Source organism: Drosophila rhopaloa, unplaced genomic scaffold (genome assembly GCF_018152115.1).
Source record: "Drosophila rhopaloa isolate 14029-0021.01 unplaced genomic scaffold, ASM1815211v1 contig_3, whole genome shotgun sequence".
NCBI lineage: Eukaryota > Metazoa > Arthropoda > Insecta > Diptera > Drosophilidae > Drosophila > Drosophila rhopaloa.
The window spans coordinates 11,014,599-11,041,927 of NW_025335123.1; the positions used below are offsets into that span (position 1 = coordinate 11,014,599).

General features: G+C 43.9%; 1 protein-coding gene across 1 annotated transcript in view; it reads right to left on the reverse strand.

Moving 5' to 3' along the window:
* Window positions 1–1,684: 1,684 nt before the first annotated feature.
* LOC108038148 (teneurin-a) overlaps window positions 1,685–27,329 on the reverse strand; it is a 157,460-nt gene continuing 131,815 nt past the window's right edge. Inside the window, 6 exon segments of the mRNA XM_044460888.1 lie at window positions 1,685–9,533; window positions 14,726–15,288; window positions 18,453–19,837; window positions 20,866–21,058; window positions 21,580–21,747; window positions 25,736–25,855. Coding sequence (XP_044316823.1) covers window positions 5,644–9,533; window positions 14,726–15,288; window positions 18,453–19,837; window positions 20,866–21,058; window positions 21,580–21,747; window positions 25,736–25,855 — 6,319 coding nt within the window. The 3' untranslated portion in view covers window positions 1,685–5,643.

A 27,329-nucleotide genomic window follows, 5' to 3' on the forward strand; every position in this document is an offset into this window, starting at 1 on the left:
TATTTTGGATATTGCTGGCTTAGAACAGTATTCTATCCAAAATACCAGTTATTGGGAATGTCAAAAGCTAAAACTTTCATTTTCCTCTGTTAATTACCTTACAAGTGCTTTTTAATTCGACTTCCTCAAGAACCAAAACACATTGTAACTATGAGCCAACTTTTTAAGTCGGGTAACTCATTAAATAATTTTCAGCAAAATATAGTTTGACATTAATATAAAACAATATATAAACTAAAAAGTTTTTGATTATTGAGGCTTATGTTTTTTACATTATTAAGGGGGTTAAAAAGGAAATCCTGACTTATTTAGGTGTCTGAATATATACATCTATCGAGTACTAGATAGATGTTTTAACAGGGTAAATAATGATTTTCAGGAGTTCGCCAGAAGCAGACTCTAAATTTGAATATCAGGTATCAGGATAGTCGTCGCACAAATTTCTGGCTTCCCTATTTGTTTCTGGCATATTAACATTCCGGATCGAAACTGCTGTGGGACTTTGACTTTTAACACTTCTTTGACGCCATCTCTCTGTGAGTTTTTCCCCCCTTTTTTTGGCCGGGTGTCAGGTCTAGGCTAGAAAACAGCTCTTGAGGCGGAGGTGCATACTGATGATGCCCAGATGATGACGGAGGGTGCCGGTGCCTGGCAAGTCTGTAATTGAAATGCAGAAAATGGAGAGCAGCCTCGACCCGGCTAAGGTGAGTGCCCCGCCCTCCGACCTATGCCGCCCCTTTCTGGGGATAAATAATGCAGCAGTGACGAGGAGGTGGGAGGTCCTGGGGCTGCAGGAAGTGGATGCTTTCTTCATCTGTCTCGGCCTGAGCCGCTGTTGACACATAGTTTGTAGTTGGTAAACAGGCAACACACAACTGCTCAACGAGCACCTGAAGATGCTTTGTATAAATTTGAATATTTAACTGCAGCTGCAGATGCAGATGCACCGGCTACGGCACCGACTCTGGCACCACTGCCAGTAGCAGTTACAGCCCCCAGAAACCAGCCCACAAGTAGCAACATTTCACTCAAATCTAGTGCAGCTGGCTCCGGCGTCGGGGGCCTGGCCAAATCTTTTGCCAAATGCCGGGCCCCAAACTCATTTGGCATGCATGTGTGTCAACGCTCTGGCCAAGACAGCAGCAACATCACGGCAGCAGCAGCAGCAGCAACAACAGCAGCAGCAGCAACATCACAGCAGCAACACCAACTAAGATGATTATTATGTATGCATTTCGGGGGCTTAACTTCCTTGGGTGAAAACGGTTCGACTGTCAGACACCCACTGCTATACTGATTACGTTTCCAGGGTATTTAAATAATGTCATTCTAAGGGCTGAAAGACTTAATTTAGCAATGCTATAATAACAAATCCAAATTTTATTGTATATTTTAAGATGTTTGTGTATCTCTAGAACCCTTAATTAAAAATCCATATTATGAAACAGAAATGTATAGAACGTATCTAACCTATTGTTTTTAGGTCTCTGTACGAGTTATGCCAATCCTAAAATCCCAAAAGCCTTTAACTCACACAAATTTCTGTAATAATTAATCATTAATTGGTTTTCCGTTTTGCAAATGATTAATGTTGCACTCAAATTCCTATTATTCCAATCTATAACATAACATTTGGAATCCCCAAGCAAGTGCTGAAAATCCAATCAATAAAAACACAGGGGTATTGCTTCACATTTAGTTTTCATATTCATTTATTTATTTTTAATTAATTCATTAGTTTTTATTTATTCTTAGACCCTTGATATCCTCAGAAGTTGTGTTGTGTGTGGTTTTCTTTTTTGTTTTGGTTTATTTTTATCGCTTGTCGCATTTTTTTGTTTTTTGTTTTTTTCCATTTATATATATATATTTTCATATATAATATAGTTCAACTTAATACGCTTAAAATATTCTCGTTTCGCGTTGAAATCATTACATATATGGTATATCATTATCATTATTGCAATAATTATCGTAATTATTTTTATTTTATGTCATTTTATTTTACTGTTCTGCTGTGGTAATATAATGCCATATATAATTGTTCATTTACCGATAGATATATGCATATGCCTAGGGGGATCTAGGTGATGAATGGGGGGTTATCGTTTATCGTTTGCATTGCCAATAGCGGGGGGTTGTAAAGGGGGTTTTTCGCCCCCCGCCGGCCCTTGAATTCTCCACTAAGCTTACACAGACAAAAAAAAGTTGGGGTGTTTTTAATTCGATTTTCGTTTAGTTTAGTTGAATTTGCCCTACAATATTCCTTAGGTTTGCTTGGTTTGCCTCGGTTTATTTACTATTTGTGAATTACATAGTTCGATATACTACAGATTCCTCTTCTCTGCTATTTTGTCTAATAAATATAATTTGTTCTCCATTGCGTTTTATTTGTTTATAATAAGTATTTCAACTTTTCTTGTTGCGTCGCTGCCTTTTGGTTGGTTTGTTTATATTATTTTGTTTATTTGTTTATTATATCTCATAAATTCTTGTTGTTGCTAAATTTTGTTGTTTGCTTTGCTGTTGTCGAGTGCATCTGTATATATGTATCTGAATTTCTGTCTGTGTATGGGTGTGTGAGTGTGTATGTGTGCGTGTATCTGTATCTGTATCTGTTCTAGTTGTTGTTTAGCTTGTTTATTTTGTTTGTGGTGTGCAAAACGTTTAAATGTTAATTTATCTCAATTGTTTCCCTGTTTCTTTATTTGCTAAGTATTTCATCTCCTGCGCTCTCCTCTTTTTTCGCCCTTCGACATTAGCGTTAGTTTAGGTTTAAGTTTAGGTTTAGCTGTAAGTTACTCCTTCGGTTTAAGTTGAAGTTCGTGTAGCTCTAACATAAATATCCTAAAATACTTGGTTTTTCAGTTATGTACACATAAATATTTGTTGCTGCGTCTGCTGTTCTTGTTTTATCCTTGTTTTTGTTTTTGTTTTTTACTTTTACTTTATTTTATTTCGGTTTCTCCGTTCTCAAGCCATTTCATAGTTCGCTCTAATTCATAATATTAATTTTAGTGTGCCATTTGTTTATCATTTTTTTTGTTTGCTTTTGAAGCAATTTCCTTTTGTTTTTTTTTCATTTTGTTTCTTGTTTTGCTTTTTATGCTTGCCAAATTCTAATAGGTAACTGACTCCTGCTCTTTTTCGAATTGTTTTGGTTTGCCAATCAACGAAACGGAAATGGAAACGAATCAAAAACCAGATGGGAAATATTCGAGCGGAAAGTACAGTGGTACCCCGCGCACACGTACATCTAACACATAAACTCCTATACATATTACATATATGCCATTTATCCGATAGTTTGTCTTGTTTATTTTACATCTAGTTAGGCGCGACAACGATGGAGAAAAAAAAAGCAAAAAAATTTGCGCACACTCTTATGTGTGGGCCTCTATATTTTTATATTTTATAACTACAGATTACGATGCACGGTGCCATATACGATATAACACTAGTTTACCTTGATTAGCCTTAATATATATACACAGATACTCCGGCAAATATCGGGAGACGAGACTCCGACTTCCTTTTCTTTCTTATATTTTGATATAACGCTATCGCACGCACGCGGACTCTCCATCTCTCTTGAACGGACACCGTCTCTCTCTTAAGCGGACAGTTGTCCGGATACCGTCTCTTTGTTATACGGACATCCATCCGGACACTCGATCCCGTAAGTGGACATTAGTCCGTACACTTATACGGACATTGACCCCTCATGGGCAACACTTTCTCCCTTGTACGGACACTCGTACGGACACTCATTCTGCTCTAAGCTGCATTCTACTTGGCTGGCTCCTCCTGCTCTCTTCTTGCCCAACTGATCGATCATTTTGGCCTCGTTTTGTGGTCGGGGTTAAGTTGGTAATTTTTATAAAATTTCGTTTTCTTGCTCGTTTGCAACTAATTCAGCAATCTTTTGTTTTCCTTTTCTACGGGTTTTTTATTAGCAACTCTTCGCTTACGTTCTAGGAGGCAAGGAAACGCTCAACACACGCGATTATTCAACTATATAGCTACACATATAGTTGTGGCAATAAATTCGATAAGCACCAATTCATGGAAAACTAGGAAAATGCGAGCTGCAAAATGTGTGGGATTCTCAAGCGAAGCAAAATGGGTAAAAATCATCCGATCAAATTCTAATTTAATTGGCATCTAATATCTTTCTGGATCCCTCTCAATCTCAATCAAATTGGACGGAAAGCTCAACGATCTCGATCAAGGTTCCAAGCTGAAATCATATATCTATTTCGTGTTTGTGTTGTTTTTTTTTAATACTGTTTTTAAGCTTTATTTAGTTCGATTCGTTTTATGGTTGTGAGTTTATTTTGGGCCGCATTGAGCTGAGTTTCGAAAAAAGCAGACTTACAAATAATAACAAAACATTTCACATTCCACACAATAATAGCATTAATATGTATGATTAAAATTAGTTCGATTTTCTTTTTCTTTTTTTTTCTCTTTTTGGATTGTGGATGTGTTGCCCTTGCCTCGGCCATATATGAACAATAATAATGAATAAATTAATTAATTAAGTAGGACAAAACTTAAACTTATCTATCAGGACATTACAGCTATAGGTTTCTCTCTATAAATATGTGTGTGTGTGTTTCCTATATTTAATGTATATCCATTTATATGTTATTAAAAAAAACACCTTGCCTAGCAGCTAAATTTTTTTGTTCGATCTTTTATTCTTTTTTTGAAGCTGACACTGTGCAAAGCAAATGAGAGAAAGCTTTCGCTAAGCAAAAATCTCCCACAACCCCAAACCGGTTGCCTAGTGTAGTTAGTCCGTCGGTTTGCGTGTGTGTGTGTGTTTGTTTTGGTCTGGGCTGTCCCCTAAATGTCCACTTCCGTTTCCGCTTCTCCCACGTTACCACTTTACCACTACCATCACCATCCTTTTTCGTATGTACATTTGATGGCCAGAATTGTGTCGCAGGCGAAGATCTGCGGGATCAGCTCTTGAGGGTCCGTCGGTCGGTCGCCGTTTATTTTGTATTGTTTAAAACTATGCCAGTCTCAAAAAGCTCGAGTACCACGAACAAAAAGATACGCCCCCAATAATGAATTTCCCGCCCCCCATAATTTTCCTTTTTCTCCCCTTATTGTGGTGAGTATGCATGTACATATGTCTTGTATGTATGGTACGCTTTATGCTCGTATGACTACTACACTATGCTATCCTTTATATATATATATATATATCTGTATATCTATAACTGCGTCTATATCCGTGGCTGTATCTGTATCTGTATCTGCGGCTTAGCTGACGTCACACACACACACATATAAACGTACATGCAGCTACATGGGATTATGTTGGCATGTCGCTTTCTTAATTTCTTAATTTTCATTTAGTTTTTGTTACTTTTCTCTAGTGGCTAACAATAAAAAAAAAATATGTTATGTTTACGTGTATATATATAATGTTCCTTGACATCAAAAAACTGGTTCGATAACATAGATTTACGTACTCTATATATATATATTTATATATATATATGTAGAAATATAAATAATTATGTCTCCTGTTCTTCGGTTTTACGGCGCTCCATGCGTTTCAGTGGCTGGTTTTTTGGGGTTTCCTCCGACTTGTCCGACTGCTCCTGCTCCTGGTCCTCCATTGAGCTAACAGTCGACCTCCTCCTCCTCCGCCTTCTCCTGGGCAGGATCGGTGGATCGGCGGCGGCGTCGTCGCGAATTGGGAACCCCCGCCGCTCCGCCGGTGGCGCCCTTCTTCTTCACAAACTTGATGTTGTAGGGATCCTCCGCCAGCTCCGGATAGAGGTTCACGTCGTGGATGTACTCACCCTCGTAGTTGTTGGCATAGCTCTGCTTGAGGATCTCCTCGGTCTCCTGCTGGCTCCACTCGAGGGCGGTGGTCAGTCCGCTGCGCAGCGCCTCCTTTTCGCGGTGCCACGCCTTCCGCACCGCCGTCAGCTTGGCGTGGTGCATCAGTCGCTGCTGCTCCTTGGCCACGGTGGTGCCGTAGCGCAGATTGATGATGGCGTGCGCCCCATGGATCTTCACATCCAGATAGTTGCCCGTGTTCGCCGACGAGCTGGAACTGGACGAGGATGAGACCGCACTGCTGCCGGTCGACGACGCTCCTGCTCCACCACCACCACCACCCACGCCCACCGTCGCCTCGCGCGTTATCTCATGGAAGGTGGTGTTCACTTGGCCCTGCAGACGCTTCAACTGCTGACGGTCTTCGGTGGCCCGCCAGGCGTCCTCCTTCACGAAGAAGAACGAGTCCTGCTGGGCATTGTGCACCACGAAGGTGAAGGGCAGCAGCTTGGAGCGATTGAACACGCTCGTGTAGACATCGCGGTAAATGGCATTGGCCGCCGGCACACTGGACACAATGGCCTGGCCGTCGGCGGTGCGGGAGACGACGATGCCCTTGCCAAACGGCGGCTCCGTGTCCGATCCAATGGTCTTCGGCGAGGGGTCCATCACGTCGCACTTTAAGGCGGAACGGGGCGGGGCCGAGAGCTGCTCGAAGTCGGACATCCGGCGCACGTTGAGGTGGGCGAGGAAGCCGCTCTCCACCGCCATGGTGGGTATGTTGTCGAAGGGTCGCCGCAGATTGAGGGCCACCGGATTGGCCGGCGGTCGGCCCCACAGCGCCGGTGGCTGCCAGAGATCGCGGGCCAGCTGGGGCACCAGGTTGCCCACATTGTAGCCCAGCGTTCGCATCCAGGCGGCAAAGTCCTCCGGATAGTGTCGCTCGTGGCCGACGTTGATCGGATCGTTGCCATTGAAGCGGTACAAATGCAGCCGCGTGGGCGTGATGATTCGCTCGGCCACGCGCTGCCAGTCCGGCGACATCCACTGGCCAATCAGGGGGTCGTACACCCTTCCATCGCCCATGTGCACCAGCGTGGTCACCTGGTCGAGGATGCCGCCGCAGAAGTCGATGGGCAGATACAGATAGGGGTTCGAGTCGTAGACAATGTGGCCGAAAGGCGACCGCATGATCTCGCGGATGCCCTCGCCGTACTGGTTGAAGAGCATCAGGGGCGTGCCGCTCTGGTCCGTGGCCACGTAGTACTTGTGGCGGTACACCTGCGCGTAGATCAGGTGGCCCACGTCGTCGTAGGTCAGCGACATCAGCTTGCCATCCCGCGGCGAGTAGATCTGGCTGACCTCGTACGGCCGCTGTTGGTTCGTGTAGAAGAACTGCGTCACATTGCCGAAGTTGTCCTTGCGCGTGGTCAGCCGCTTCAGATGGTCGTAGTAGTAGCGCACGTCGAAGCGACCCCGTTTCGAGGCTCGCACGAGTAGCCCCTGGGTGTTGTAGTGGAACCGCTCCTCGCGCGCATTCTGCGCCACCAGGCCCCGCGCATCGTACTTGTACTGCCCCTCGCCGAACTTCACGATCCTGTCCTGGGCATTGTACTCCATGGGTATCGTGTTGCCACGATACGTGAGCGACAGCAGGTTGCCATTGTCGTCGTACCGGAATCCCCACGGCTCCTGCGCCTCCACGCCCACCAGCTGCCCGTCGCAGTCCCAGGTGTAGTTCTTCACGTTCGTGTAGCTGTTCACCGCCATGTTCCGCGTGTAGGTGCGCGTCTGCGAGATGCGGCCGTGGACGCCGTAGGAGAACTCCATGCGGAACACCTCCAGCCGGTGGATGGCCAGGGCCATGCGCTGCGTCTGGAAGCGCCCGTCCACGGTCCTCGTGAAGCTGGCGGTGCCGTCGTGCAGCTGGGTCTGATTCTGGGCAGGCTGAGAGAACCGGAACTGCCCGATCAGGCTGGGTCGCCCCGTCCGCTGGTCGTAGGCGAAGGCCTGCGACGGCAGACTCTGGCCACCGATCCGGCCCTGCAGCGCCACCACCCGCAGCTGGGAGTCGTACTCGTAGCTAAACTTGGCGTTGCTCAGGCCCGTCTTGGCCACATAGTCGATCCGCTCCTCGGCCAGCAGCCCGGCGGCGTACTCGAAGTCCCAGCGGTACTCCAGCTCCCGTTCCGTGTGCGAGACCGTGCTGGGCATGCCGGTGGCCTCGTTGTACTGGAACTCACTGCGCCCGTCGCCGTGCACCACCTCGGTCAGCTGGCCGGCCGCATTGTAGCGATACACGATGCGGGCTCCATCGCCGGGCAGAATGGTCTGGAGCAGAGCGCCCGCGTGACTGTAATGCTGCAGGTAGGCCCGCGTGCTGCCCGGCGGCGTGTAGGTGCATCGGATGAACCCGATGGAGGTCTGCATGCTGAAGCTGTGCCGCGTGCCCGAGGGCAGGACGACGTGCCTCAGACCGCCGGCATCGTCGTATTGCAGCACGAACTTCCGCTGGCTGGCCAAGCCGATCTCGGAGACCAGATTCCAGTCGTTGTACACGAAGGACACAATCCCGTCCTGCTGCGAGGTGATCTCCGAGAGCAGGCCGTGGCGGTCGTAGCTGTACTTCAGCTCGGCGGGTCCCCAGGCCCAGCCCTCCACGCGGTTGAACCGGTCGTAGGTGATGTTCACCGGATAGCCGTTCGTGGGATAGTAGGACTTGGGCAGGCCCGACTGGTCGTAGGCCACAATCAGGATGGGGGTGCGTCGGGCGTCGTAGAAGGTCTCCCGGTTGGTGAACTGATCGAACTCCACGCCAATCACCCGCGACTGGTTCACCCAGATCTCGCGGTTGAGCGTCTGCTGGGGATTCCTTACATCGCCGACCAGGCTATACACCGAGTACATCGAGTTGGTCAGTCCCTCGCCCATGGTGACGCTCTGGTGCGACCACATGGCCAGCATTTCCGCCTCCACGGGCAGGGCGGCCTCCAGCAGGGGATGTCTGGCCACGGCCGAGGCCTCCACCACCACCCCGTTGTCGCCGTGGATCACCAGGGTGTTGTTCGCCTTCAGTTCCGCGTCCGCATGGGCTTGTCCGCGCTTCAGGAACGTGGATCGCACTCCGCCCAGCACCAGCAGCTCGTTAGCCTCGCCGGCAATTCGCTCCCGCGAGAACAGCGACTCCACGGAGGCGTGCACATACACAGTCAGTCCCTGGCTATCCGCCAGCTGGGAGGTGATGCGAACGATCTCGCCGCTGGGCAGGATCATGCCGGTCACCCGGCCAAACTCGTCGTACTGGTAGATGTAGGTCTCACCGCCCGAGGAGCGTGAGTTCAGCAGCCCCGTGTTGCTATCGTAGTCCAGCTCGATCTCCTGGCGACCCTTCTCGCTCAGCTTGGTCATTATGCCGATGCCGTTGATCTGGATCTCCGACTTGTGGTCCTGTGTGTTCTCGATCGAGCTCACCACATTGCTGTAGTCCCGCAGGAACTGGATCTTGTTGCCGGAGGCATCTGTCACCGTGGACAGGCGGCCGAAGCTGGTGTTCTTCGAGTAGAGGAAGCTGTAGCGGGTCTTTCCCGAGGTCAGGTCCTTGGTGGCCACGTGCTGCCCGTATCGGTTGAACACGTAGATCTCGCTGGAGGGCGGGAAGGGGATGTGGAACTCCCCGTTCTCGTCGTGCGAGGGCAGATAGTGCTCCAAGGCCAAAACGTGCAGAGATCCTGTGAAAAGTACAAGGAAAGATGGGTTCGATTTAGATTTTACACATACAAATCAAAAGAATTATTAAAAATTGCACTAAATAAGAGCTATATTTGTATTGCTCTTCAAAGTTCAGTAGATTTCTAGCTTTAAATATAGATACATATTTGTTTTCAACTGTAAAGGTTACTGACTGCTAAAAAGCTTTTACAAATGTGCCAAATAAGACTGATTATAAAAGACTGGGCTGATGGCTCATTTTGTTTTCAAATCAACTCCAATCACCTTTAATATCTCTCGAATTAATGGGGGGGAAGAAGAGTTATCCATTTGATAGTTTCAACAAACCAGCTCATTTTTAATGTCTGCCGAGTAAAGGGAACACTAAGTGCCGAAGTAAAATGTAACTTTTTTACACCCTGATAGGGTGCAGCATACAAGCGTGGCTTATCAACTTTATTTACTACCTATTGGGTGGCAAGAAAAGCTGTTACTTTCTTTTTGCGACGAGCATCTGCTCGGCATTTGATTACCTTTTTGCCAACGCTCTGGGCGTCGTAAAAAAGTCGCACACTCGTTGTCCTTGCCAGATAATTGACTCATTTATTCATTCCCAGCTCCTTGGACAATTCCTTTTAACTGGTCATCAAATTTATTCGCACTTCCTTAGCCCTCCCCCTCCCCCTTCGTCCCTGTTCCCCCCCTTCCAAGTCCGCTTCTCCTTCGGTTTGTTGATCATTTGCTTAAGCTAAACGCCAAGTTCCTGCAGCTGTTTGTTTTTACTGTTCTGCATATTACCCCCCACCACTCCCCTTCCCCATTCACTGGGTTTTTCTGCATTTTCCACCCACTATCCCACCCCCCATTTTTAAGTTTTAAATCACTGCAAATGCACAAATACAAAATGGCGTAGGTATGTTCTATCTGTGAGCGAGTGTCTTAAGTATTTTTGTGCAATTTGCTACTACTCTCCCCCAACCCCCCCTCTCACCTCCACCCATTCGACCACGCCCCCTTTTTGTTGGTGTTGCCCCTGTGAAGCGTTTCATTTTAGTTAGTGTTGAAAATCGCTTTAGATTTGCATAAATTTGCTTGCTTTCCGCCTCACATCCCCTATCATCCCGCCGCCCCCTTCATCACCCATTTTATTTCAACACTTCTCAAGCCCCATCCCCACCCCTTCCCCCTTTTTCTTGAGGCTTTGCATTGCAAACAGACAACAACAAAAGACGATGATGACAGCGTTTTGTATAAGAAACTAAGTGGCGAGGGGGGGTTGGGTGAAGGAAAGGGAAGGGGGCTTTGAAAGACATTAACTTTACATCATTGCACACAAGTACATTTATCTATGAATGCCACAAAACTCGGTCATTCAGCCCCAAAAAGTGCGCTACGATATTTTACTTCAGATAACAGGAACATCTACAATTGGTGTTTAAAATGTAAAAACTAAATTACCCTTTCAAACAAATTAAACCTGGACTCATATGATTTGCCGTAAACTATCCAAAAAGTATAAATAACAATATTTATTTGATTTTATCTTGGAGTCACTAATACTTTCGAAAGGTATTGTAAAACATGTTTAATTCTAATAGATTCAAACTTAAAGCGACAGCTCAAGTTTAGCAATATTAAGTCGACTGTTAAATAAGCATTACAGACCGAAAAGACTTTGCAAAAACTACCCTATTCCTAGACCGACCATAAACATCAATTCCACACAATTATTTTATGCAACAATTCACCGCTGATTGCGAATTATGTGCCAGTTGCCAGTTGCCATTTGCACATATCACAATAAAAATATTAAATACATTGTGGGTTATTCTTATTGCGGTGGGGGCAGTGTTGATTTGATTGCGTTACAGTTCATTTACCCGAGGACCCAAACAGCAGCCAGGATCCAGGATTCAGGATTCAGGATCCAGGAGACACATGACCGACCACCCACTACTCCAAGCCCCCCTCTTTTGACCTTCTGCAGTTGGAGCGTAAGCCATTATGGTCTCATTTTAGAGGAGCATTTTGGTTTTGGGTTTGCGTTGATTGCACAGAAAACAAAACACAACACCATTTTGCCTTTCCTCTCTCAAAATTTGTAAAAGTAAGTTAGAAATACTATACAAAATTCTAATTTACTGAAGACATTTACTAAATTTATTATTTATTTTACTAAAATGATACTTCTGATATCTAAGATTTATTTAAAATGAATTTCAAAATGATTTGGTTTTATGAAATCATATATTGGTGTATGAAATATAAAAATATATATTTTGTTGTAGGAAACACATAATTTACGGATGAACGAATGGACTTTTTTTTTAGCAGTGCAGACATTTGGAAATTCTAGCTGTAGCTGGGGCATTGGCATTCGTATTGGCAAAGCGCCAGACCAGCGATTGAGCGAATTTCAATGCAATAAATGTGTGACGCTCAGCTGGAGGTTACCGCCCCCTCCCCCGCACCCCGCTGAATATCTATGTGTGGGTGTGTGTGTGTGGGCGAGCTGTAATGTAATGGTAATGACCCCATAAACTGAACAACTTGTTTGTGCCCAGTGCAAAGGGTTGTTGCCATTGTGTCGCCGAATGTTCGTTGCTCCAATCCCCCTCCTCAATCCATCCATACATGTACACACACCCACACACACACCCACACACACACCCACACACCCACACACATAGATCCCGGGGTGTCCTGCAATTGTCCTGAGCGTTAAACAGTCGTCATGGCCAGCTGGCATATGTCCAAATCGCTGGCGAAATTGATATCGATGGGAATTGAGGATGGGCAGGAATGTATTGGGGTGCAATGGGGAGTCCCCTTAACCACGCGATTTGTCGATGTAAATGGAGTATAGCCTTATAAGCAAGATATTGGAGTAGGCACAAAGAAAAAAATGTAGATTCCCAAAGTCTAGCTTTATTGTGAAGATATGTGAATACAGAATTCAAGTACTGGTTTATACATATCACACATTCTTAAATTTCCTTTTTACCATTTACTTTTTTATGCATTTTTCTATCCGTTGAAACTAGTTTTATTTTACGTTTGTTTGTAAATTAATACTGCTTTTGCTGTTCCACTTCTTTCTCATTTATCCTGTCACTCTCCGATGCCATCGATATATATTTTATTTTATTTTTAGCTCGTCCTTCTTTTCCTGGCAGAGCAATTAATGCAATAATTTTTCACACACTCGCGTCGGGAAAAGGCCACTTAAGCTTGCGAGCTGCTAATGAAGCTTATTTACGTTTCCTTGGCCAGCAGCTACATTTGTATGTGTCTTGTCTGCTTACACAGATACACACAGATACACCCACCCACCCACACACACACACACACACACATATATCCCTGATTAATGTTGTGAGGGGAGTTGGGCCTTCCCGTTTTTTTGGGTGGGTGGGGAAAAAGTTTTGCCAATTCAATGCCGCGTAGGTAATAAGATTGATTTTCACTTTTTCGCTTTTCACACTCACACAGCAATCACTCACACGTGTGCACCACCACCATCGCAGACTAAAACTTGATTAATTATGGCCATTGATTTGCTTTCCACGGCTTCAACTCTCGCCCGGCCTTTTCATTAATTTCCGCGCCGAGTTCTCCGGCTTCTTCAACGACGGCTGATGATCCGCCCAAAAAAAAAGGAAAACCACCCAGAAATCCACCCTTTTGTCCATCGTTTGGGGAGTCGTCTCCATAGCTTCCGTGGAAATTTATTAATTACGTTTTTGGTCTTATCAAATTACGCCCTGCTAATGCACTCAAATTTATACCTTCCCTGCTTTTTTGAGCTTTTGCTTTTACAAGGGACACTCTAGTTTTACACTGAGAAAAACACTGTGGAGGCTTATATCATGAAATTATCCTGATTCACGTTTATATATGTATATTCGTAATTTGGTATAAAATAAAAATCTCCATTTGCTTTGATAACAAAAACTGTTTAATACCCAACCATTTAATTGATTTCTTTTGAATATAACATACATTTTTTTTCCAGAATTATGATTTTAAAATATTTTTTTCCCTGCCTTTTGCCCAATTTCCCTCCGCTTTTCCTGCCTTTTCACCAAATTTATTGGCGGCCATTTTGTTTTGTGATTCTTCAGCTACCTGAGAGAATGTGTGCGTGGGTTGTGTGGTGTGTGTGTGTGTGAGTAGGTCCTAATTTGTCCTCGTTCGAATTGTAACGGAAATTGGTTTCGCTCTTTTCCTTTTCCTTTCCCCTCCACCTGCCCCACCCACTTTTCCGACCACTTTTCCAGCCCCCAGATCCTTCGCCATAATGGCCAATTACAACAACAATTGCGTGTTCCTCCACAGCTTGTTCATTGTTCAAGTTTTGTTGCCATTTCCGTTGCTGTTGTTGCTGTCATTATTATTATTGTATTTGCTGTGGTTGTGTTTTGCAATATGTCGAAATTCAACTTCCGGTTTTCCATACTTTTTTTCTTCTTATACTTTCCCAGCCAGCAGTTAACATTTTCTATTTTTTGTTCCCTTCGCCTCTTGTTAACACAACAACGTGGCCAAAGAAAAATAGAAGTGCGAGTTAAAGAAAATTTGCCAAAGGAAATGTTCCATTTTCCATGCTCTTGTATGTGTGTGTGAGTGTGTGTGTGTGTGTGCATTACAAAAGCAAATTGCCTGGCCCACACACACATGTGGGAAATCACAACGAAGGAAGATGACAAATTTTGCTGTATCAGATGACAATTGCCAGGACACTGGAAAAGCAATATGACTTGGGGTACGCGTATAAAGAACTCTTGAAAATCATAGAATGCATATGATTTATGCTGAAAAGTGTATCCCAAGTACTATTTGAAACGTCTACTTAAGACACTATATAAAGCATATTACTTTAGTTGAGGTTTTTGGTGTCCTTATAAAACGAACTAAAAGTTATAAAAATAAACTAATCACATTAAGTTTCCATTTTCAGGCTTTCAATCTAATTCTTATGGGTTAAACGAATTATTAAGAATTTGGACTTAATTTGTATAATTCTTAAACAAAACAAAAAGATTATTTTGTCTCAAATTGTAAGCCAAGAAATTGTATTAAGGAACCACAGCTCAGCATTAAGTATGAGTTCAAGTCATAAAATGTAGATGGCTAGAATATATTTTACGGAGATTTTTCGAGGGGAAACCACTACTAATTGAAGGAATATCTATGATTGGAGGAGACTCACCTTGATCCGCCACATTGATTACGCCGTCCTGGGCCACCGCGATGGCGGAAATGGCCTGGAATCGGGCGTTCGAGGAGAGCAGCGTCTCCGCATTGCTGAGCGTTCCGTCGTCGTTCAAGGTGGCCGCTCCACCGCCGATGCCCGCCGCCGTGGTCTTGGCGCCCAGCAGCACGGTGGTGGTGGTGGTGGGTCCGGTGGACATCAGTCCGCCGCCGCCCACGATGCTGGCCAGGGTGCCCCCGCCGCCGCCGCCGCCCCCGTTTCCGGAGCCGGAGTTCGATCCAGATCCGGTGGAGAGGGCGATGCCGCCGGCACAGATGCAGGCGCCGCCGCCGTTCGCACCACCGCCACCGCCGGAGGAGCCACCGCCGCCCGAGGTCGTCGACGAGCCGTTGCCATTTCCGCTTCCGTTTCCGCCCGACGGGGTGGTGGGCGTGGTGCCGCCATTCGGCCGCGTGGGGTTAACGGTCGTCGAGTAGGCGCCGCCGCTGGCCCCGCCCACTCCCGCCGAGGCAGCGCTGCCATTGCCGCCGCCCCCAATCGCACAGTCACACGTCTGGGATCTGGGGGAAAAGTCAAAGGAAAAGCGAATTAGTTGTGCGGCGAAAATATCGTAATTAACCCTCGGTTTTCCAAGTACTGTTTGTAATGTAAGAGCAATTGGCAGCCTTTATTTTTAGATGGAAATTTTCTGGAAACATGTTTTCCTTCTTTATATTACTATGTTTAAAGTCCCCATTAAATTCATTAATAAAGATAATAATGAAATATTAAAATTAAGTCAAGATTAAATATATTTGACAGTATTTTAAATGTTCAAGTTGAAATCCATCATGACATAAATTTGCTCTAATCAAATTTCAATGAATGAAAAATTATTATTTTGTCAGAAAACCAAAGAAGTGATAGTTTATTCTAAATATACTAACAAATAAACCACAAATGCATTAAAATTGTTTAAAAAAAAATGATAAGGTTATTGACTGTAAATCATAAAAACTCAAATAGCTATGTGTATTACCTATGCTAATTTAAGCGAATGAAAGTGTTCTTCTGGCCAACGTCTGGTGGGCTTCAGATATGCCTCATTGTTATTAGGTACGAAGGGTCGAGAGCAATCAACCCACTCCTTATTTCCGTATTTTTCCTATCTCTAGCCGCACCCTTTCTCCAGGCTTTCTCCAGGATTTCCCCTTTTTTGCTGGCTGCTCGGGACGCATATTTATGATGACATTGTTTGTTCGATAAACAGTCTAAAGTAAAGCGAGCTCCGGGCGCCGCTTATCGCTGCCACGCCCACGCAACAGACACGGACACAGACCGCCCCCCCTCTCCACCTTTCCGCCCTCAGCCCCCTCCCGCTTAAACCTTAACCCTTAACCCTTAGCCCCCTTTGCTGGCTCTCGAAAGATATAGCTCCGCACAAAAGACGCCGGGGGAAGAAAAAGCGTGAAAAGTTGATTTATAGTTTCTGTCTGTGGCGCGACGGCCGCTAATTACTTTGCCACGTCTGCCGGCCACGCCCACTTCAATCGACCGCCCCCTCGCCGCCTATCTACCCCTTAACCCCCTCGCCACCTGAAGCCATTCACATGACCCCCCGCCCCAAGGCCACCAACCGGAATTGTAGCTGCTTAAATCAACTGCGACCCCGAGAATATTCAGTTGGGATAAAGTTGCACAATATTCCCATGCCCCTAAAATTGCAGAATATCCATGGGTTTTGGGGTATGTTTTTGGCGTCACTCAACAAAACCAAATTAATTGGTTTAGTGTACAGTTTGTGATGTAAATGAAAGGTAGTCATATATGTTCATGTTTTAGCACTACAGTTTCTATGGCATTTTATGGTTATCACTTAAAAGTTGTACTAATTCAAGTCCATTTAACACAATTGAGTAAAGAATTTGAATCGTTGTTCAATTACCAACACTAAATATAATTAAGCCACACCGGTTTTTTTCATCCATTTTGTTTTTTTCACAATTATTTCACATATTTCTTAGTTACGGTTTCTGGTTCATCACTGCTATAGAACATATTAATTCTCATAAATAACCTTTAATACTGAAGTTTCGCTGACCAACACTGGCATATTTACTAGCTTGCTATGCAGAACTAAACTTTTGCACTTAGCAACACTGAAATGCATGGCCCATTCTTTGCATGGCTTACAATTATTCCGTTTGCGTCAGGAATTTAAGTTCATTGACTGCAGTTTCCGTTTCCGTTTTCTACCCCGTTTTAATCAATGCACAAAATGCAAATGGCTTTAGTGCCTTTGGAACACAAATACACGTACAAATATACATTTATACACACATACATGTGTGCGTGTGCTGGGGCCATGAAAAATCAGACAATGAAATTTCCCCAATGTGAGAGTTCCAATTAATTTCTGGTCACCGTTATCGATGCCTTCAAAATGGGTTAATAAAGTCAAATAAAGTTAACATGGCACCGAATGGAAAAAGCGAAAAGGAGAGGTACATCTATATATATATATATATATAGAGAGAGAGAGAGAGGGAGAGAGAAAGACGAAGAACTCTAAGGGGAATTGCCTAGTTGGCCTGACATTTATGGCCATTTTGGTGCATTGGCAATTTTGTGCTGCTCTTGCTGAATTTTTATTATTTATGCCCCACTCTACGGCATCCTTTCTCCTCTCTCCTTTCTCCTTCCCGCTCGCTCGTCCTGTGCGTTTTGTCCCGTGTGTCGTTTGGTAGACATTTTGAAAAATTGCCTGATATCGTTCGGCAATATGCAAATAGCCCGGAGCTCACTTAATTGGGTCAAGTATGCGCATAAACAAGTGCGAGTGGAGTGGAGTCAATCTCCCCGCCCACTCCACCCTCTTTCCCACTGTTTTCCCAATGATTTTCCTACCCATTTTCCGCCACGTTCCATTCGGTTTTTGGCCAGCGGCCTGCTGACCAAATTCCCTGTTATATTGACCCAGTAGCCAGTCAATATTTGAGGTCATAAAACAACTAAGAATGCAATAGTCGGGTATTCCGACTACATTTAGGGGGCCTATGCCAACTGCTGGGAATTATTTATTTTCTATGCACTTTGATAACTCGGTGAAGACCAAATATGGCACCACATTGGTACAACAGACCCTCAATGACAGTGAAAAGGGTGTCCTTTGATTTATGACATTCCAACTAAGCTCCCTCAAATATTGTATGAAATATTGGTTATTCAACTTTGGAACAACATTCATATATTAGAATCAGAATACAAACTAAAGGAAAATAATTTATGGTCCCTGCTAATGTTAAATAAACAATGACCCACAATTTATGTCTTAAAAATCATGGCAGCAAACATGATTAAAATAATTAATGCTTGTAATCAGTGCAATTTGCGTTGTTAGAAATAAAAAAATTAATACTAAATTTATTAAACGAAAGTTTTTTTTTGATGTTAATTTAAATGCATTTATCTCAGATTAAATTTGGCCTCCAGTTCCTCAGTTCTAAAGATATAACAACTAACTTTCATTAACATACAAACCGAAAGGTTTGATTTAAAATTAAACTAAAATATAGTAGTTTAAGTAATTTAAATTTCACATAATTTTGGCGACAACTACAAAATCCTGTATACCAAACGTGATTTTCCCGACTCTTAACTAACGAGCATGTTCTCATAAACGGACAAACGGACAAGGTTAATAGTTGATATACAGTTTATAAATCCCCAAAGGCAGTCTACTCACCCCGTGCCCTCCTGTTTTCCGGCAAAGTAACGCATATTTCCGGCCGTGTCCACCACGCGTATGGAATTGACCCGCCTCGAATCGCTGTCCGCAATGTAGAGATTGCCGAAGGGCGAGAAGGCCATGGCCAGAACGGTGCCCAGAACATTGTCCGTTCCCGTCTTGTTGACCCTGCCGTCCTGCCCGCCATTGCTGCAGTGCAGCGGTGTGCCGGCCACCACGCGGATCTTCATGTCCGAGGTGAGTCGCAGCACCAGACGGTCGTCGATGAAGTGCAGCGAGCCGTCCAAGGGACTGAGGGCCAAGCCGGTGGGCCACTGCAACTGCGCCTGATTGGCCATCAGGGTGCCGCTGCACGGAGCCGGACTCCAGTGGTTGTGGTGTCCATGGTGTCCGATCAGGGTGTGGATCACGCCCTTGGGGTCCACGGCTCGGATGTTGGTGCCGTCCGCAATGTACATGGTGCGATCGGCTGCAATGGCCAGACCCTTGGGATGCGAAAGTCGAGCCAGCAGCGCTGGTCCACCATCGCCGCAGTTGCCCTCGTCGCCGGGAATGCAGCGCTGACCGCTGCCCACCACGGGATCACTGTTGATGCTCGGGTCCTTCACCTTCTCCAGTCGCAGCAGTCGCAGGATCTGGTGTCTCTCCGGATCGGAGATGTACAGATGTCCATCGGCCGGCGAAACGGCCAGGTAGTACTGATACGACACCTGCGTGGCACTCAGTTGCAGAATGGTGAACACCTTGCCGTCGGGCGTGATGCGTCGCACCAGATTGAAGTCGCCCACGTAGAGACTGCCATCGGGTCCGGTGGCCAGGGCGATCGGGGTGAGGAGCTTGGCGTCCTTGGCCACACCATTGCAGTAGTCCGGACAGGTCAGAGGTCGCTGCAGGCCAGTGCCCATCACCACCTTGACCGTTCGCGGGTACTCCTTCATGTGCAGCGTGCTGCCGTCGCCCTTCTGCAGTATGCCCTCGTGGAAGTTGTAGTGGTGATGGATGTCCAAGCCCCATCCCCCGATATCGGATATATCCACATCGTAGCCCTGCAGCTTGGCCGTCTGGGCAATCCAAACGGGCGATTGGCAGGTGCTATGCTGGTAGCCCACCGAAATCCGGGCCACAGTCACTCCGTAAACCTTCTGGCGGTACACATTGCGTTTGTTCCACGCGAAGGTGTGCACCAAACTGGGATCCGCCTCGTAGGTCTTCACATGCAGGGCGCCCTCGATTTCCACGCCCACATGCACGTGGGTCAGAGTGGGCGGAATCGTCTCGCCGGTGAGGCGCATGCGCACGATGCTCAGGTATCCACTCGCCTGGGAGGATTGGTAGGTCAGGTGGAGATCCGAGCCCGGGATCTGGATGGATTCTTGGACGATCTGTGGGGGATAAATAAAATCAGAGGGTTACGACTTTGCTAATATCAATATATCCCGGTATACTGAGGGTAGAGGTAATATAAGTGGTGGATTTATCAATTGTTTGATATAATGTTGGCTGGTAGGCAAAGTTGGTTTGCTTCGGAATATTATACTATGAATTGTAATTATATATTGGTTTTATTTAAATCAAACTTGGGTTAGGGTAGCATAAGAAGTATATAACTTTCAGATTACCGGAGTATATAAATAGCTGCCAAAACTTAAATACTTTTCCAAATTTCCATTACAGTAAAATATCGAAGTATTTGAAGTTTATTTGCGTTCTAAGGTTCTTAAACGATAAATTCAAATCGCATTAACAGCTTAGTTTTAAATGTTTTTAGAATGGAATACAAATTTGCTTTCAACTTTAACTTAAAATCTGAAGGTAATGCATATCTGTTAATTAACAGAATTAAATGAAATACAATTTGATTGGTCGTCAAATGTATGAGTACTATTATCTTGTTTTTTGACCATGCCAATCATCTGCCTTTGGTGACTGTTAACCCGGGAAAACTTTAACTGGTCCCGGGATAATGTCTCCTAGAGCTCTCTCTGGCCCAGAGAAGGGAAAGTGGGGGGGTTGGTAAAGGAAATAGGAAAAAAGACAGAAGGAATGGCCAACCAAGTGTCTGCTGGTGACCGCAGCTGGACAGGTTCGAGTGCTGCAATTAAACGCATTACGAATCCAGCGAGGGCCAGACCTTCGTGGGGGAGGGGAAGGGGGGCTGTGAGGTGGTTTCTCGCTTCTCTGGCAGAATTAATCTCTACCTCGCTGGCCCTTTTGGCCCCTTTTGCTCCTCCCCCGTCCTCCGGGTAGATGCAAAGTTATAATGTCATTAAGGCAAACTTTAAATTAATTAAAACTGCGCTGCGTCCAGCAGCTGCTGCCAGGACTGCTAATTAGGAATGGCATTAGGGACCGGGGGTTGATGAATGCTAAATGAGAGGACCTGGCGGTGGCCACGAGTCCACCCACCCACCTGAGTTTCAGCGAAGATGACCCGCTTGCCAGGCATGGCGCCCACTCCGTTTGGCATCCAGGTGCTGATCAGCTGGGGTCGCAGCTTCTCGTGATCGTGGTCCATGCACACCTTGCTGGCGTCGTTGGCCTCGTCGGCCGTGTGGTAGTGGATCGAGTTCAGGAACGTCAGGGCGGGATTCAGCGGAGCCACCCTGGAGAAAGGAGAAACACATAGTAATTAGTATTATATATATTAGTCCAAACAAATATGTCTATATGTAAAAATCAATTATAATGTATTCGGCTTCAATTATAGTTCAATAACTGCATACATATTTATATAGCAAGAGTATAAATTGACTATAAATGTCTTCATGTTATAAAATATAGTTTTAAAATCGTAGAAACTTTTTAAATTCTGTTTCAAAAGGCTTTACATTTTTTTTAATTTCATAATATTTGATGGTTTTGCTTAAAATATAAAAAAGTTGGATAAGTAACTGGAAAAATGTTGGTGGTTACAAACTTACAAGCGTAAGTGTATAAAAGTAAGATGATACATATATTTTATATTTGTGCATTAGCATTAAGTAGCAATAAATATAATTATACACTCATATGCAGTTATGTTAATAGTGTATATAAGGATCTAAGACATTGCTTTTTAAATCCTTATAAGCGATGGGATTATGGTGATTTGCTGTTATCAGATGTGTAAGGCTGGGCAACTCACTTGATATTCCTGCTGGTCGTCTCGTCGTCGTCGCTCAGCTGCATTTGCACGGGCGGGAGCACCACGATCCGGTTCCAGGGCACAAAGACGGTGCGGGTCAAAGGTCGGAAGGGGGAGCGCTGGAACTGCAAGGTCACCGCCCCGCCGCCATTCACCAGCACATCGAACCTGCGAAAGGAAGGAAGGGCACAAAATATGAAATGGAATACGAAATTAGTGCAAAAGTTGCTGGCAAACATGCAAATTAATATTTTAATGAACTTGAAGGGAATAGCGAATTTGTACGCCCCTCTGTTTTTCCAAGGCCCCCTGCAACCTAATGCCAAGGTGGAGCCCCAGATAATACCTCAATTGTTTGTGGGAAATTGAAAAACTTTAGATGCCGACTTGTTGGGTGGGCGGTGCAGAAGGTATAGAGCATAAGTTAAGACCAAACAACCCAACTCCCCCCCCACCTCTTGTCATGCGTTAGCCGCATTAAATATAATGATGGCGATTGCGAGCCGCCGCCATTATTACAAGAGAAAATTCGCATTGCAGCTACGGAAAAGTTGCACAAACTTCTGCCAAGAAGACGAAGATGTTGGAAAACAAAGGGCCACAACAGCAACAAAAATAACAACAACAGAGTTGGGGGGGAAAATGGAAAAGAAAATGCAGGAGCAGGAGCAGGAAAACGACGAAGTGGAGGTACAAAGCCAAGTCGCGCTGAAAACTCAAGAAATGGCGAAAACTTTTGCTTTTGAAATATTTAATTAATGCGATTTTTAATTGTGTTTGGTGCGTGCGACAGAGATAGCGCGGCGAACGAGATAGCCTGCATCTGGTAAAGGTTTTCAGTTTTCAGTTTTCAATGCCCTGATATTTCGCCCCGAATTAAATGACAGAACATTCAATTGAATTGTCTCGTAAACAAAGCTACCAAAGCTGCCCATAAACAAGGGCATGCATTTCATTAAAACCAAAGTGGTAACAAAATAAAAGGAAAAAAGAAATAACAAAAAATATATAAGGGAATTTGTAAAATTTGTTACAATTTTTGCTAATTGAATTTTACTGTTTTGCCGCCATAGCTTTCTGCTGTTGTTGCCCTTATTGCTTTTATGGCATGCATAAAGTAGTTACACATATTCAGACATACACAGCAGAGGTCAAAATAATAGTCTAGATATTACATTCCCATCTTTTTGACTAAGAAAATTAAAAAGATGATATATACTATGTAATTTTAAAAAAATATACATGACACTGTTATTTAAACTTGAATATTTCATTTAACTTTGACCTCTTGTTTAGTCCTAATAGTACTGTCTAATTATATATTATAATTTTTTGTAATTAAGTCACTCCTTGTAAGGTGCAACATTAAATACCTATTCATTCCTATTTTTTTGACCCCAGCTGTGCAAAGCTACAGTCCGCCATGGCACTGCATTCATTCATTTGTAATTGAATTGAATTTTATGAGCATGACCAGAGCGGAAGGCCAGAGAAATGCGAGGAGTGGCGAGTGGTTCAGTGGGTGGTAATGGGTGGTTTTGGGGTGGTTCCGTGGGTGTAGAGCATTTAGCGGAGGCAACAACCAAAAAACATCTACCCCACACACAAGCAGACATACGTTTCGCATGGCGCGGGGGGGAGGGGGTGTGCGACTTCTAATAATACTTATGCAATAAAAAATGCCAACAATAATCCCCTGCAGCACAATATAATGACTTTTATTACCTTTATTACTATGACAACAACAACCAACAATGCATGTCAGCCAGAACCACAGCAACAAAAAAAAAAAATAAGTACAAAATAAGTACAAAAAGAAGCGGGAAAATAAAAAAAAAATTAAGCAGGACAACAAATGGCGCCGGAGCAACAAGAAAAGTCGGTCCAAAGGAAAGTCGCAAATGCGAGTGTGTGGGGTAGCTAATAAAAGCATAGAATTGAAATAAACATTATAAATACAAAACCATAAAATCCTGCAACAGACCCAAGAACCAGCTACAACAATCTGAGGCCAAAAGTAAGTGGATACACATATGTGGAAAATCGAGGGGTGGTGGAAAGGGGGAGGGGGGGTATAAATGGGGGCAGGGAATCCGCTAACAACACACTGTTGCTTATTGGGTCGCATAACAGGGCACAGCAGCAACATTACCAACAGCAACTTCAGCTGCAAAAGACATCAAGTAAACCGAAATGAATTCAAGAATATAACTCCTATTTAAGTACACAGAAAAAAAAATGTTTCTAAGAAATTAAAATGTAAGAACGTTATCAATAAAATGAAAAATCAATATGCCCACAAATTTTGCTGTGTGTGGCTTTAAAAACCAAATTAAGCCCCAGGCGAATCAATAAAGTTTTGGGGAAGGCCATTGAAAAGTGAGTGAAAAAACGTCACTAAATTTCTACCCAGCAGTGTATATAAGAAGCCGAAAATAATGCGAGCATAAACAGGAATTATTGCGAGCTAGCACACACAGTACACAAGTGGCAGGAGCAGCAGGAATAAGGAGGCCAGCGGAGACATAAAAAATAACAAGGACACACAGGGAGAGGAATAACTTTAAAGTCCCACAAAGCGAAGAAAGGGGCCAAAATAAATAACAGCAAAATTGTCATAATAAAAATACATAAATAAGGAGTGAGGAATTTATGTCAGGACCTTTTTTGCGGAAAGTAGTTGCAGCGACATATTTGAAACGGCAGCAACATGCAACATATCGCTTACTTGGCCATTGGCCTAATGAGAAATTATGGCCACAGTCGGGTGGAAATCGTCCTTTTCGGTCTTAGCACTGGCCCACATAGGTATGCTATACACCTGGATATTTGTCTAGGCTAATGTGCGAGTGTGTGCGAGATTGAAATAAACAAAGCCGGAGTGTGTGCATGTGTGTGTGTGTGTTTGTGTGTGGAAAGTAAACACAAATAATCATCAGACAGTCGGAGTTTTGTCTGTCTGCTGCACAGATTTTGTTTGTATTCCTCCGCTTGGCCATAATAAAATCATGCAGAGTCGGGTGCGAAATGTTTATTTAAATTGGCCAACACACACACACACACACACACACATGGGGAAAAGAAAATGGCAAAACAACAAGGACAGCAAACAATGTTGCTGATGGAAGCAAACGGAAATCCTTTTTACAGAAGGAAAAACAACTGCAAAAATATTTATATTAGATATATTGGATTGCCTGGCGTCTCCTTTCCGCTCCGCATTTTCCATCCTTTTACAGTTGAGAAAATATTCTGTCCTTGCATCTTTGATGGGCTCAATTAGAGCAAAAGTTCTCTCAGCATTTGTGCTTAAAAAGCAATCCGAATGAAATGTCAAATAATTGAAACTAATGTCCCTTTTATTCCCCGCCCCACCGCCACTGAGTCACTGAGACACTGAGACACTGAGCCACTCCTGCGGCTTCTGGCCAATTGTGGCCTGTCTGCTCTAATTATGCTAACCACTTGTGTAAACTTGAGGACAGGACAGCCCCAAGAAGTTGGCCGCACATCAAAGCGAAAGATTTAATTAAAAATTTGATAACTTGCCCTCGCTGGCGCATCCCCATCCCCACCTTCTATCCAATTCCTTGCCCTTGGTCTTTATTTCTGGCTGCGCACAGTGCTTTTGGCCATCGGCTGATTCCATCAGCGGAATTTAATCAACGAAAAAAGTTACCCCCACGATGGGGGAACTCATACGTAAGTAATTTGCATTTGCCAAATACGGTGTGCACACACGAGTACAGTAGAGCATCGAAAGGGGCAACTAAGTCGAGGACAAAGTGTAAGTGTAATATTAAATCGTGTAAATATCTTATAAATGAAAAATCTATCTAACCAAACTAAAGATTATATTACATAAAAAATTTCTGTATGCTATAATTAAAAACAAACAAATCTAAAAAAAATATTGAATTTGGTAACGAACAATTGAAGTTATTTGTAAGTCTGAATAAGAAACTATATAAAATAATTAATTTTAAGAAACCAAAACAATTTTTTGAATCATTCAATAAGGTCTTTAACATTAAAAAAATATATAATTTGGTAAATCCCTTTTACAGTTGATGAAATGTTTCGGGTATACTTTTTTGACCTCGTTTGATGCTTTACTTTTTTCTAGATCTAAAGATAGAAAAGGAATAGTACTCACCATCCTCCTTGACGTGTTAGGGTGAACCCAAATCGGGAGTCACGGTCCACGGAAACCCGGATGCCGACGATGCCCAGTCCTTGGGGTGTGATCACTTGTCCCCGCATCACCGATACGCGACTATGGGGTTTTCCAATCCAAAGTTTCCAAGTCGAAGTTTGTTTTTGGGTTTTTGGTTATTGGTGGTTTGCAAAAGACAAAAATATATCTGTTAGTTACTTGGCATATTTGCGTTCGAGTTTTTGCTTTTCTTTCATTATTTTTTTTTTTATTTTCGTTTCTGTTGGTTTCTAATTTAGTTTTGTGGTTGAAATCATACGTTTTGAAAAGGTGAAGAAAACATTGAGCAATTGTCTGTATTGATGGAATGGGAAAACTGAAAAGCGACTCGATTGTTTTCTCAGCACTTGGCACTACGGAGAAACCGAAAAAACTTATGCAATAATTTGAGGAAATATTTATAAAAATATATATATATATATATATATATTTGTAATATAGCTATGTTTCGTATGCATATGTATAGGTATTTGTATTTAACTAGGAGTGTATGTATTAAGAGAGAGAGAGAGAGAGATAGAGAGACGGAAAGAGCGAGCGAGCGAGACGGAGAATGAGATGGGATGAGTTTCTGAGAGTTTTGTCGCCAGGAATGCGTTCTCTACTTTGTATATTTGTATTTGTATCTGTATCTTTGTATTTGGATCTTTGTATCTGCAACTGCAGTGTATCTATATCTTTTGTATGTGTGTTTCTGGGGAATTCTTTGCGGGACAATCTCAAAGTGTTTGCCTGGCTTTGGGCAATTCAATTATTGGAACTGGCGCGTGTGGGTGTGTGTCTTCGAGTGTGTGGAATGAATCGAATGAATGTCCAACAATGAGCTACGGAAAAAAGAGCGGGGTGATGAGCAGGAGGGGGGGTGGATTTCCCCACATCCCACTTTTCCGGGGTGCAAGTGCAAATGGCATTTGGCACGCAGCTTGGGGGGCTGGGGGAGAATGTGAGGTGGAAATGCAAAGGATGAGGGGGGATATTCAAGTCCCGACTTTGGAATGCCAATATATATCGAATCCTTCAACATTTCTCAGCGAGTTCATCAGAATTTCAAGTTGGTTTCGGTATTAAATGGAGGCTGCGACCAAACGGGGGAAGGGGAAAGTGCAACGATTGATGGGCTATCGATTGGTGGGTGAATGTTATCGAAGGCATTCGGCATTGGTTCCTCTGGATACTTAAGCGTGAAAGGGAAGCAAAATTAATCAACATTGTTGGAAAAAACAAGTGCAAAACGTATTTATCGATAAGTCTTAAATAATATCGATAGAAAGTACCCTTAAAATTTGTATTCTCTATTTCTAAAGTGTAGTTTTTAACAATTATGTACTTATTTCATTAGTTCATGTTTCAGGAAATTCTGAAACACAAATAAGAGCAAATCGATTAGTTAATTCTATAGCCTATCGATAACTTAAACCACCGATTTCAGCACCACCAAACGCTTTGTAAACGTATTCAAAGTGCATGCAATAACTAAACAATTATTATTAGGGAAAAAAACTATTTTAAAATTCATTTCGATATATTTATCGCG